Source organism: Carassius carassius, chromosome 21 (genome assembly GCF_963082965.1).
Source record: "Carassius carassius chromosome 21, fCarCar2.1, whole genome shotgun sequence".
Taxonomy (NCBI): Eukaryota; Metazoa; Chordata; class Actinopteri; order Cypriniformes; family Cyprinidae; genus Carassius; species Carassius carassius.
In genome coordinates, this window is record NC_081775.1 from 1923046 (window position 1) to 1937500 (window position 14455).

Sequence of the window (14455 nt, forward strand, 5' to 3'; positions counted from 1 at the left end):
TCATGTACCAGACAGTGATGCAGCTGGTCAGCATGCTTTCTGTGGTGCCCCGTAGAATGTGGTGAGGATGGGTGGAGGGAAACTTGCTCTTTTCAGCCGGCGGAGAAAGCTTAGCCGCTGTTGTGCCTTCTTGGAGAGTGACATGGTGTTGGTGGTCCAGGTGAGATCCTCTATGATGTGCTCCCCCAGGAATTTGGTGCAGCTGACTCTCTCCACAGTTGAGCTGTTGGTGGTCAGTGGGGAGTGTTCAATGGAGTTTCTCCTGAAGTCCATCACAACCTCCTTTGTCTTCTCCACATTCAGGGGCAGGTTGTTTGTGCCACAACATTCAGCCAGCTTTGCCACTTCCTCTCTGTAGTGCGTGTCATCGCTGTTGCTGATGAGACCTACCACCGTTGTGTCATACGCAAACTTAATGATGTGGTTGGAGCTGAACTTGGCAGTGCAGTCAAGGGTCAGCAGCATGAAGAGCAGCGGGCTGAGCACACAGCTTTGTGGGCCACCTGTGCTCATTGTGGTACTGCTTGAGGTGTTGTGGCCGACACAGACCGACTGAGGTCTTCCAGTTAGAAAGTCCAGGATCCAATTACTGAGAGAACTGTTAAGGCGCAGCATGTTTAGTTTGTTGATGAGCTGTTGTGGTATTATTTTGTTGAATGTTGAAGTCGATGAACAGCATTCTAACATAGGAGTCTTTATTCACTAGGTGTGTAAGGTATGGAGTGGTTTGGAAGGTATGCAAACTGGAGCAGATCGAGTGTGTTGGAGAGGCTGGTTTTGATGTTATGCATGACTAACCTCTCAAAGAACTTTTTCATGATTGGAGTCAGTACTATAGGTAGTTGTTTACACAGGACACAGATTATTTTTTGATGAAATAGGGAACATTTATTCACTATTAACTATTTCCCTCAGTAAATTCCCAATTTGCTGCTTATTAATAGTTAGTAAGGTAGTTTTTAAGTTTAGGTATTGGGTAGGATTAGGGATATAGAATACAATGATGTAGAATAAGGCAATAATATGTGCTTAATTAGTACTAATAAAAGGCTAATATTCCAGCAATATGCATGCTTATAAGCAACTAGTAAAGAGACCCTAAAATAAAGTGTATCCCATATATCTTTATTTATACAGCTGTATATAGAGTCAATAATGCACAAATCTATACATAAATCTACTGTTCCAGATTATACACATTATTATTTGTCAGTTTTTTTTTCTCATGTCAGATGTGTATGTACCAGGTGCACCTTTAAAAACCTCAACAAATTATTTGTGTGTTTTCGCACATCTGGCGAATAAAGCTAATCCTAATTGTGAAAAATAAAATCTAAATATATGATGAGACCCAAGTTTCTGGCCAGAAGGACTTTCTGAAGGAATTTCTGACATGTGAAGGTTGAACAAGAGGTAAAGATTGATTGGCCTAAACTGTGGGTTAAACAGAGTCTAAAAAAATGATGACATAGTGTGTGGTATGGATCTGCATAGTTCAGAGAAGTGGTTCTATGTGTTTATTTGACAAGTATAGTGTGAAAAGTAGCAGTTCACTGATAGGGCCATATAGTCTGAGCACATAAATTGTGAGCTTTGGCTTTACATTGCATGCGATTTACTTCAGTAAGAGTTTGTATTTAACAAAACATTGCTGAAATTTCACATTGTATTACCTGACTTTACAGCTCTTGCCAACATCTGACTAGCTTGTCAAGTGGGAGGGACCCTACCCACTGCGCAATGTGCCATCAGAGTGATGTCTTTTTCATGTAATTTTTGGACATTCAAATTCAGTCCAAATGACATCCAAAACTCAAGGTCAAATGTTGAGTGTCATGGTTGGACGTCCAAATAGTGGACCTAGTTTGGATGTCGAATAGATGTTCAGAAATGGCCATGGACCGACGGACCTAATATAGACATGATCTGCATGTCTATGCGACGTCCAACTTTCCGATGTGTTTAGGGGGTATGAGGTTTTGAGAAACATGCCAAATATGAAATACCTTCCTAAAGCCTGCAAGAAGACTCGGGTCCTACACACCGGCCTGCTGAAGCCATGGAATTTAGATTTTTAGAGACATAAGCAGACACTGGCAATGCGCACAAATATTTGACAAAATAAATAAATAAAAATCAAATATCAATTCACATCTTTGTTCTCTTTGTATTTTTTCAATATTTTATTTCAAAAGTTTACAAACTGCAGTATGTTTTTTGTAAGGCAATGTTCATTTAGAACATCAACTTTTTATATTTACCATTGCATTATCACAGTTGTTTGTCTGAAAATCATATATTATAATACCTTATTACAGAACAAAAAGCTGATTCTATGACACAATTGTATTTATTTTCAGATATTTATGAATTGTACTTTTATTCAATTTATTAATTAGCACAGTAATCAGTCTCTTGTAGCCATAGTTGTAAAATGTTGTCTATTATCTATACATACATAAAATATCAATATTATTAAAAAGAAAAAAAAAAAAAACTTTACAGTACGTATGCAGCTGTCTATTAAGTGATTTTGATGATTTGTTCATGATTTGTCTTTTAATGTAAAATAAATATTTATGTAATCAATTTTTGCATGCTGGACTGAGTGAAACTGGCATGACCGAAGTGGACGTATGCGTCAAACTCTGTTTTCATCACCTGGGAAAGATGGTGACTATCAGGACTATAAGAACTGTAGATGTTAGTGACGGAGTCAAGCCCACAGAACCACCACACTCCATTGAGTTTTCCTGCAGATGGATCAAATAGAGACAAAATAACTTAATAACAGAATTCTAAACTCTAAGACTATCAAAAACCTGGACAATCCTATAGAAAGCCATCAATGCACAATTGATCCCAATGTTCACCTATGGAATTACAGAAATGGAATTAAAAAATAAATAAATAAATAAAAATACAAAAAAAAAAAAGTTTCCAGCATATGTGATTTGTTGTAGTAATCAAATATTACTTGATTCATTATTACTCTAACTATGGTTCACTTTTTTATAGATTATTAAATGTCACAATATGGGGGCCTGGGAATGGTTATGACAAATTATTGCCAAAATAATGAAATATTGAATGCAATCAAACGCAAATAATGCATGTTTCAATTTGGACTAAGGTGCAAATAACATCGACCTGCACTGAATTGTTATAGTTGCTGTAACTCTGTTAAAGGTGTGCGGCTAAAACTATTTATCAATCCATTCATTCAGCTCAGTTTAAGTGATTTTTGTACCTCATGATGGAAGGGGTGGCATGTGTCTGGTCGCCTTCTGTCCTTCTGAAACTTCAGCCGTTCACATTTCAGAGACTCGTTATGTGCAATGAAATTAAGGGAAAAAACATGACAAAAGACAGTTGGCAAAACAGAGGAAAACACTGACCACAGAGAGAGTGTCTACAAAAAAAAGCATTGCTTTAGTCTGCTGTTTGTAGTATCAATGGAAGTTAAAATAAAGAGTTAACTAGAATTGTCTAAGAAAAGTCTTTTTATGAAGGATATACATAATTTCGATGGGGTCTGTGGTGACAGGTCCAAAGTCACTGCAGTCACATGTATTGTCAATGACCACCATGAAAAGATTACTACTGGGAATCTGCTGAATTACAAATGATCTGGGAAAGAAAAGACAAAAGGGGAGATGGACAATGAGATTCAAATGACTTTTTTATCTGCAGGAAGAGGTGGCAGTACACTATGTAGACAGACAAGTGTTCATATACTGGAAATGTACCACACATGTTTATGCACACAAGTTTTTTTAGCATAGTCTTTTCTCTTACTTTGGATAAAAGTTAGTAACAGAAGTCACCAATGTATATATAATGGCACATTACAGTCAGTCTGAGCTCAAATCAGTAAGTTGGCTTTTGTTGTGCTGTTTGAATCACATGCTGTAACACTGCAAAAACTGTCGGTCTTGGAAGCATTGAGCTTTTGTTGCTACTCTTATTTTAGAAAATCCACAAATGCTGTCAACATGTTTGACATAGACTGTACTTTTACAGAAAACCTCCCCTAACCATAACCTAATCTTCTACTAATAGTCTAATAACTAAATTTAGTTGACATGTAGTTGCAAGTTACTTACAGTCAACAGAATTTCAAAAGGGACCATGAAAATAAAGTCTTAGAAAAGCCAAGGTATGTACAGTACGCATTAAATAAATAAATAAAAATAAAACAACTAAAATTGAATTACCATTGTGTACAAAATGTGCTATATAAATAAACTTGCCTTGCCTTAAAATGTAATCGTATGCTTTTGTAATGCATTTAACTAATTGCTGCATTGAAGAAATGCATGATTGCCAACAAAGTGGATATGATTCCAACATTAGCTGTTTGAATATTTACAACAATGTTATAAAGACAAGGATTGCAAGCTTCCTGTAATGATGTAATACAGCACCATTTTAAAACTACATTTAAAAGAACAGATTTGAGTTTTTACTTTCTTTCCTTATCTTGTACATCATTCACTCATGCACATAACACAACACAATATCACTCATTATATTCAACTGAGCAATTAATGATGTAAATATACAATGCAAGTAGACAGATACCCTGTTGCTACATACAACATGCTGTGCAGCAAATAAAGATGCTCATTTGTAGCAAGGTATGAAAGATGGTGATAATGTATATACAGTACAGTAAGTGTAAATGTAGTCTGTTCACTCACATAATTCTGAATCAAGCGAATAACAATTCTATATGAGAGAACAGATTATAAAGTTGTCTGATATCTTTCAGCTGACCCCAACTGTCTTATGTATATGTGCTTGCAGATGAATTTTTGTGATTGTTGTGTCTCTGAGTGCTGCACTTACTTTACACAACTTTCACAGTCAATATTTCCCACGGTTTCTTTAATGGTGCGCTCAGACACGAATGCTGGATATTCTTTATCACAAGGAACCAACATAGTTTTGCCTCCTCTCTGAGCTAGAGAGAAAAACAGAGAGAGAGACATTGCTTTTAAATGTTTTTTCTGTGGCAAGGCTTAACTGTATCACTTCAGAAAAACAAAAACAAAAAAATTATTTAAAATTTATGGACAGAAATGAATGCCAGGCACGCACTCCTGTTGAATCTGCTTAACATCTATACATTTAGTTTTTTATGGATTTTTTTTCTTCTCATGTTACATATCTTAATAATACATTGACTACTTGAGAGTGGGGGAAAAAAGTGAATTGTCCCTTTTGCTTTGAATATGCCCTCTCTCTGTGAATTTGGTAGTTTTATTTGCATTGAGCTGCATGCTCCAGCCAGCAAAATTGTATATTCATAGTGGCCTCACTGCAAAGCACATTTCTGCATACAAGATATTCTATTATGCAATCCAAAAAGTACTTAATTCAACTCTCTCCATCCGCTGGCATTAGCATGAGTTAGTTCGTCATTTGCTGCTTTCCACAAGAATTCAACTGCAGGCGGTTTAGAGAGGTTGGGCCATAATATTGGCAAATAAAGCCTTGCCCACAGTCCTGGCTTCAGTATTAAGAGTTATATGTGGCTGAGTAGAGTTGCATCCCTAAACACCACTCTACTTCAGCTGAAATGTAGCACTGCACATGGTGATTTATTAAATTAATGTAGCACATAATATTGTAGCACATAATATTGCTGTCAGTGCACATTTGAAACCTTGACCTTGAGCCTTGAGGACTAGTTATAGAATATACAAAAAAAAAATATTCTTGCAACCTCCTGAAATCTTTACTGACATATAATGTGCATTTAATGTGCTTTTAGGTCTGATGCCGTCAACACATCACACACTCACAGATGCTCATAAACATACAAACCCTTAGTGGTGAGGTCAGAGTGCCACCAACTGTACAGGTTGAACTCAACCAGAAATCTGCAAAAGCAAATGAAAGAGAAAAATAATGAAAGCAAGTGCTGAAAAGAGAGAAACAAACAAATAAATAATACACCGATAAAAGAGGCCAAAATAAAGATTGAGATGTACAGTACTATTACTTAAATGTGTCCTATGTGTGCTTCCCAACCTGAGATGCTTCATCATATTATAAAAACAAACCATATTATATTATAAAAATTAACTTTGGAATCTACACTGTAAACTTAATGTTGTCATTACTATAGCAAATCTGAAAAGATTTTAAAAGATTTTGATTTCCATGAGCATATAGTAGTATCCATTTGATACTACCGCCTATGACACTTGAAAAATATGGGATGCGGATTGTAAATGTTGTTAGTGCCATCACATAATATTGCAAAAATTATGATTATGCTTGTATAGTTTTATAATTAAAATATCCAAATTTCCATATATATATATATATAATTATTATATTATTATATCATACAAATATTTAAAATAACAGTTTTCCCAGGATAATTATTCCCATTCCATTAAAATATTTGCATTTATTTCAAACAAACCAAATGTATCTAGTTTTGCCTATCAAGTAGATACATATTTTTTTGGAAGTTGAGATATTTTCAACTAAAAGTCAAACATACACCTGCTGTTGTGTGTCCTGATATGTGCATGGAAAATGGAATACACACTTTTCAAAACTCGTAATATCACAGAAACGTTCATGAAATTAGAGACTTACATGACAAACTCAGTCAGAAGCCACCGGACAGCTGCGAATAAAGCAAAGTAGGGCTAAAAAAGAAAAGAACAAAAACTAATCAAACACTGAGAGCTACACAGTAGTTAAATTATCATGGCATCATTTGGTTAATCATGTGATATTTCCGTTATACATACAACATAAAAATAAACTCTTATACTGTTATTTGCTCACTGGCATTCCCAGTGTTTCTTTTAATATTCTTTTTTTATATATTTCAAAAAGGGAAAGCAGGGGCCAATTTACTAAATGGGGAAAATTAGCGCAATTCCAAAACAGCACTGATGGGTGTAGAAATTTCTGCTAACAACTAACAACTGGTCAGACTCTGTCCCATGTTATGTGTGTTTGATTTCTTTCCAGGTGACCCCGCATATTGCGTTAATTTGCCCCAGGTGTTTCCTATGTTGTTTCATTAGTCCCAGGGGTTCCTCGTCCTCCCATTTGTCTTGTCCTGTGTATAAATAGTGATTCCAGTTTAGAGTTTCTTTGTCAACTGGTTAAGCATCTTTCTGTGTTTGTGTGTTTTCCACGTCTTTGGATTAAAATTCCATGTTGAAAAAATCTCCAGCGTCCAATCTCCTTGCCTCTGTGTAACATGACAGAACAGCCAACCGAAACAGTAAGCAGAACAGCTTTTCCTGAGTTTTTTGTTTTGTTGCAAAAGTCTTGTTTTCTTTTTCGTGTCATGCCCTATGGATGAACAAACGATGTTCATCGCCATGGCTCAGTCAGACCTGGTCATGTATGCGAGGGCATTTATGCCAAAGGATTTTTAGGCTGCATTAATTAGGTAAACCGGAACCGGAAACACTTCCCATAACACCCTATGTACTTGCTACATCATTAGAAGAATGGCATCTACGCTAATATTTGTCTGTTTCTCTCTTGTTCCGAGGTCACCGTAGCCACCAGATCCAGTCTGTGTCCAGATCAGAGGGTCACTGCAGTCACCCGGATCCAGTACGTATCCAGACCAGATGCTGGATCAGCACCTAGAAAGGACCTCTACAGCCCTGAAAGACAGCGGAGACCAGGACAACTAGAGCCCCAGATACAGATCCCCTGTAAAGACCTTGTCTCAGAGGAGCACCAGGACAAGACCACAGGAAACAGATGATTCTTCTGCACAATCTGACTTCCTCTGGTCAGAGGAGAACTGGCCCCCCAACTGAGCCTGGTTTCTCCCAAGGTTTTTTTCTCCATTCTGTCACCGATGGAGTTTCGGTTCCTTGCCGCTGTCGCCTCTGGCTTGCAACTGGCTTGGGAAGTCGTGGCCTAATGTTTAGAGAGTTGGACTTGCAATCGAAGGGTTGTGAGTTCGAGTCTCAGGCCGGCAGGAATTGTGGGTGGGGGGAGTGCATGTACAGTGCTCTCTCCACCTTCAATACCACGACTTAGGTGCCCTTGAGCAAGGCATCGAACCCCCAACTGCTCCCCGGGCGCCGCAGCATAAATGGCTGCCCACTGCTCCGGGTGTGTGTTCACAGTGTGTGTGTGTGTGTTCACTGCTCTGTGTGTGTGCACTTCGGATGGGTTAAATGCAGAGCACAAATTCTGAGTATGGGTCACCATACTTGGCTGAATGTCACGTCACTTTCACTTTTTTTTTTATTACTTTCAACGATGGCGATATCGTTGACTTGATTGCAAATAAATGCACAGACACTATTTAACTGAACAGAGATGACATCACTGAATTCAATGATGAACTGCCTTTAACTATAATTTTTGCATTATTGACACTGTTTTCCTAATGAATGTTGTTCAGTTGCTTTGACGCAATGTATTTTGTTTAAAGCGCTATATAAATAAAGGTGACTTGAGTTGACTTGACTTTAAAGTGTTGATAGAATTTATTTATTTATTTATTTATTTTATTAGCCTATATTTGGCCAAAATCTAGAAAAGATGATGCTTTGCTTTGACTTACCGCAGTGGGTTATTGACTAACGTTACATCTCTATTTTTTCCTTTTCTTTTTGAGTAAAGAAAACACTGTGCTTTTATTATTATTATATTACTATTATTGTAGGGAGTGAAATATAAGGTTAAAATTAATGTTCTATCCACATTTTTCCTGACGTAAAAATTGGCACAGCCATTTGTAATTTTTTTGGTCTAGCTTCCGGACTCATTTGTGTCCAGCTATTTTTAGATGTACAAAAGAGTTTGTTTTGCTGCTTGATATTGACAATTGATATTATTTTAATATGTTATCTTAATTAAGAACACACTGGTTTGTACTGCAAACAGTTTTAGCGTTTACTGTTGTTATTCTCCTCGTTATTTACCTATAGCGGCTAATGAAATGGAAGTCTCACCCATAGGCTTACTTCCGCTTTGAGGAAAGAGGTGGATATCTTAAAATAAGATCTAAAGGTAATATCGCGAGAACAGAGACCCGCACAAGAATAGTCTGCGCACAGTTGTGAGAGGTAGAGAGGGTAATCAGGCTAATTCCTGATGTTCACCTCTTCATGTTTGATAAATCAAGTGTTATGATCTGCCGAGATCTTTGTCAGTGTCCTCCTTCCAACAAAGCCAAGAACCCACGAGCTAGCATGCGGTAAGAACTGTAAAGCCTGCATAAAGAAACGACGCATGTTACGTTATTATTAGGCAAATTATAGGCAAAGAATATTGTTTTTGAAAAATAACATTATTAACCGGTATTCCACCCGAACCGGTTTCGGAACAGTAATTATATCAGAGGAACGCAGGAACAGAAACATTAAAATATCGATTCTGCTCGGAGTGAACCGATGGAATTTTTTTTTTCCGTTTTCAAGCCCTGCCTTTAGCCAACTTAAGCTGTTTCAGTTGGCTGGCTTCCTCCACAAACTAAGCCCTGATTCTTCTTTCTCTTTTTTTGGAGCGTAGCTTTCACCACATTAATACATGCCCTAGAGCATGCCAGGAGATCTAGTCCTATGATGCGTGTCTCATCAACATTAGCCAGTAATTCTGAGGAATTCTTTCTGCAGGGCCTCACAGGACCCCAGGACAGAGGAGTTACAAAGTCAATCCTGTGTTGATGAGCTTGGAAGGGCTGCACAGGACGTATAAGCCTGGAGTCTAATGTGTCAGTGCACAACTTTCTTTTCGGTGATATTAGAGAGTGACAATTCTTTCTTCTTGCTAGCCTTCTTTAGAATTTAGAGGCATTCATGAGCCACATTCCCCGTCCCTGTCTATAGCAGTAGCACCTCCTCCACATCACAGCAGAATTAATCAAAAAGTCACAAGTCTCCCAACAGCTTGCGGGTAAGTGCACAGTACACACACTGAACTGCAAACATGTGTATTTCTGTCATGTCCACCAATCTGGGGAATTACCAACAAAGTTTTCATAAAAGAGTTTTTGGCTGAACAGCAGAAATTATAACAAATAAAATAATTATTAGAAATATAACAGTGATCAAGTAGCAGTAGTTCTTGCATAAACTACTGCACTGATAAACTATAAACTAGGAGTTCTCTTTAAAGTCAAGAGTCAATTAACGGTTACAAGTGTTCACAAGTTACTACACAGAACTGAGAAACATGTCTCAAACATGTCCATTGAGAACTGACAATCTGCTGATACTATGAGGATGTACAGTATGTATCAAGGACTTCAATGAGGGGGCATAATAAGAAAGGATGTTTGGTGTTCTGCTTTTGCAGAAATACAGAAGAAACTACAGAAAAATACTGGATCAGAAGAAACTAGAATGAGAAACATCACAGATGTAATGGCTTTGTATGGTACTCACGTGCAACAGTGTGTGTGCTGTATCACTGGTCTGCGCATACACCCTACAGATTGCCCGATAGTCATACAGATTCACCCTGAAAAAAAAAAAAAAAAAATCACATTGTTCATTCTGCTAGTATTTTTATCGATGCATTTTATTCAGGATTATTATTTTGTAATAATAGAAAAAAAGGGACATTTTAACAATTTCAAACCACATACTAATAACAACTATTGATTTTGTATTAAACATTTATAAGTGATATATAACACACACACACACACTTGAAAAACACTACTCAGTTGTGCAGAATTATTAAGCATGTTTTCTTTCACTGATAAAATTAGCCAAAAAAGAGGTTTAACTCAGACTGAGATCAAAAATTATTAAATACCCATGAGTTCTTTTCTTCTTCTTTTTACATTACAGCAATGAGAGTGAGTTGTGTGTGTTTGTGTGTGTAAGGCCCTGAGCTGGCCTTCTCTTCCATCACATTTAATTAGATAAAGATAATTATATTATATTGCTTGCAGCTCTTTCTGTACCTCGACAAGTGATGAATGAGGAAGACTCATTTCACATCCATGAGTACATATGAGAGAATATTCATCATCAACATCATCATCATCATCTTTCTCTCTTTTCTCATGAGCAATCCAAATGATATTGAAATCCAAAGAAGCTGCTTTCATAAATCTTATATGAATAATGAATATATGTCCTGAGCTTAAACAGCATTCACTAATTCTGAATGTTTGCCCTGCAGAACGAAGCCCCAAATCACAAAGTTCCCAACAATGCTCTACCTTTATTTTTGAGTCTAAAACGTGAAAAAAAAAATGTAAGAAGCATCATAATATACTTTTGCAGAAATGTCACCACAGCCAGATATTTCCAATGAGCCTGGGTATTGAGAATGTCCTTGTTTTAAATCAATTCGATCATAATTTTAATCACAGTACATTAATGAATGAACAAATATACTGTCAGGAAATAATAAATAATTCCCATGATGATTAGCAACTAGAAACCAGAGATTGTCGGTTTGCAGGATTTATGGTATTGAATCGTATAAAAGTTTTTGAATCTGTGCTAACATTTTATAACGACTTTCATTAATAAAACTTGAATTAAAATTACAATTAAAATTATATGATGCTTAACAGACCATTATACATATTTACGTTCAATACATATATGATTATGTACTTTATAAAAAAATATATACACGATTTTAAAAGATAACTGGTTGACGTCTTATTTATTCATGTGTATTTGAATACTTAAATGTCACTAAAACTGTGGTTTAAACTGAATAAAAAATATTTAATTAATTTATATTTATATTACAATATGTAGTAGGTAATAATACAAACCATATTTACAATCTCATTTACAGCTCAAGTGATTGAGATTAGATAAGTGGTCAAGGGTCACTATTTAATATTCAATAAGTACAGTATGGGATATATTTTTGTTCATTATGTCTTTCTCTAATGATGCATTTTCTCTTCCTCCAACTTGTTTTAACACACCAATTGACAAAAATGTAGTCTGTTCATCCTCAAGAGAAACAATCTAATGTATTTATTTCATTCAGCACTGACATACCTCTTAAAAGAACCCATTGAGACAAGTTTGTTCATCACAGCTCCCTCAGCCTCTCCAAAGAACACACCAGTCTGAAAGAGAAGTATAGGGTTCAACTGAGATCAACTATGATACTAAAAATAAAAACCTAGCAAAGTACAGTCTTTTATTCATTTTATTCACACGCACACATGCATATCTTAGCTTATTGAATGAAAATCATGTATTGATTATATATTTATTAAGTATTTACGAATAGTCAGGTAGTATATACAGTAGTTGAACTGGATAATACTTCAGATAATCGTCCCTTACCAAAGACAGATCCTCGGCAACAATAATGAATCCATTGTTGTCAATGAGGTAACAGCTGATTTCCTACATTGAGTGGGGCAACAGAAAAGTACAGGTGGTAGAAAAAAACAAACACACAATTGAGTACTGCAAATAGTGAAAAAGTGAAAAGAGTAAAATGAGACACTCACATCATTGTCGCAGCTGATGGAACACTTCCCGTCAAGTGCTGCACACTAACAGATACAAAATAAGAAGACTATTATGGCAGCAAACAATATCATGAAAAATACATATTATCCACATTCATCCATTAGCTGCAGTAACTGCAACCAAATGCTTTATTTAGTTCTTGACCTCCTCTTCTCACTCCCCTGCATTAAAAACTAAAACATGGTTAAGTACCTTGTACATCACCATTAGGACGCTGAAGGCCAAGGTGTTGCTATTTTGATAAACTAGCAACCCCACTGAGAATTACGATTAATGAAGATGTAATCCATTTTGGGTCTGTGCCTCACCCAAAGCAATTGTTTGGCCTTGGAAGAATGGGAATACTGTATCTGTACATTTCAAATAAATTACTGTGACTGTACTTGTATCCACTTTATTATCCTGTGTTATATATAATCATTTTATGGAGAAATTAATGGGTTTAGGAGCACAAAAAAGAATAACGTAAATCTAAATAAAAATATTGTGGCTGTTCAAAGAGTGACAAGCACATTGTTTAACCATGCTCATGGTTCTAATCCCATGCAGTGAGAATAGGTCATTCTTAATGCGTGTCCAGCAGCACTGTGGTGGGGTTTAGCCCACTCCTTCTCACAGAACTGCTTCAGCTCAGTGACATTTATAGGCTTTCAAGCTTGGTCTTTAACTTGGCCATTCCAAAACTTACATTTTTTTGTTTTTCAACCATTATGAGGTTGCTTGTATGTTTTGATCATTGTCATTCTGCATGACCCAACCATGCTTCAGCTACAGAACTGCTAATATGAAGTTCTTATCATGAGATGCAGTTTTGGGGTTTTACCAGACATAACAGAACTTAAGTGCAATGAGTGCAAGCACATCAATACTTGAAAATTTGATAGACTGTAACATTATGGTGATGGTTTTGGGTAATGTCTCTTAAAAAGCCAGTAGGCAATAAAGAAAATATAGATTTTCTTTAATGAAATTTAAAACAGTTGAATCACCCAAAACATTCATCTAAACAAACAAACAAATGTAACACTGACAATTTGGGGAGGACTGTAGGGTGACATCCCCCGTTTACTTCTCCTGGACTTACCTACCCCACTACTCAGGTTAGTTGTAACACAGTGAGGTGAGTTGTAACATTATTATAAAAAATGTGTGTGTGTGTGTGTGTGTGTGTGTGTGTGTGTGTGTGTGTGTGTGTGTGTGTTTTGATTACCTGTCTGCTGGCAGTCCAGAACTTCCTCTGGAAGAACTCTAGTTTCATCTGAATACCCACAGCTGATGAAATATCAAAACAAACCACAGAAGGATGTCAGTGAACCTTTGATTCTCATTTGCTCAAAGCAAAATTCAATTGATAAATGGAGAGTTCCTTTCTTGGTTATGATTGGTTGAACCACTTAGAAGTTGTTGTAAAATACTCTATAAACACACCTGACTTCATTACATCAGTATTAATGCCTCACTGCTGAGTCCGGTCAATATTGCTGAAGAATTGCACTGCTTGATGGAGGGATTATTATTTGCTATCAGTACAAATTATTTTATTGGTTATAAGGTTGCTGCTATGTTGCAGTAATTACTATATGTACTGTAGTAAGCATTTTATGAAAGATCACTGACTTTAAAACAGCTGAATCCAGAACTAAGATTAGAAAGTGATTTCTAATAGCGTACTTCCGTGGGTCCTGTGCCAGTCTTGGCAAATGCCACTGAGATGAATGGGAATGTCAACAGATAGCTTTCTGTAGACAACAGCTGAGCTTGGTGGGCCACGCAAACAGAGCCATGTTTTAAAAGCAAGTGCCACATGAAATCAGCCTACCAATGGATAACTTATAACTTATAAGTTGCAAGTTATAATATGTTTCTCTGCACATGAGGATTAGAAAAATAAATAAATAAGTGTGTGAATAGGGTAATGACTTTCGAAACTAGAGAAGTCCTCAGCACAGATCCATTTGACCAGCTATAAACTTGTCATG

At 36.5% G+C, this 14455-nt stretch overlaps 1 protein-coding gene across 2 annotated transcripts in view; it reads right to left on the bottom strand.

Annotated features, from left to right (window-relative positions):
* Positions 1-1812: 1812 nt before the first annotated feature.
* Positions 1813-14455, bottom strand: part of cacna2d3a (calcium channel, voltage-dependent, alpha 2/delta subunit 3a) — a 243042-nt gene continuing 230399 nt past the window's right edge. For both annotated transcript variants that reach the window (XM_059503008.1, XM_059503007.1), the window contains 11 exons: positions 13687-13748; positions 12455-12499; positions 12285-12347; positions 11991-12061; positions 10398-10473; positions 6619-6671; positions 5833-5888; positions 4852-4966; positions 3513-3630; positions 3251-3328; positions 1813-2753 (listed from right to left, as the gene is read on the bottom strand). In XM_059503008.1, coding sequence (XP_059358991.1) covers positions 2658-2753; positions 3251-3328; positions 3513-3630; positions 4852-4966; positions 5833-5888; positions 6619-6671; positions 10398-10473; positions 11991-12061; positions 12285-12347; positions 12455-12499; positions 13687-13748 — 833 coding nt within the window. In that variant the 3' untranslated portion in view covers positions 1813-2657. The remainder of the gene's footprint in view (positions 2754-3250; positions 3329-3512; positions 3631-4851; positions 4967-5832; positions 5889-6618; positions 6672-10397; positions 10474-11990; positions 12062-12284; positions 12348-12454; positions 12500-13686; positions 13749-14455) is intronic.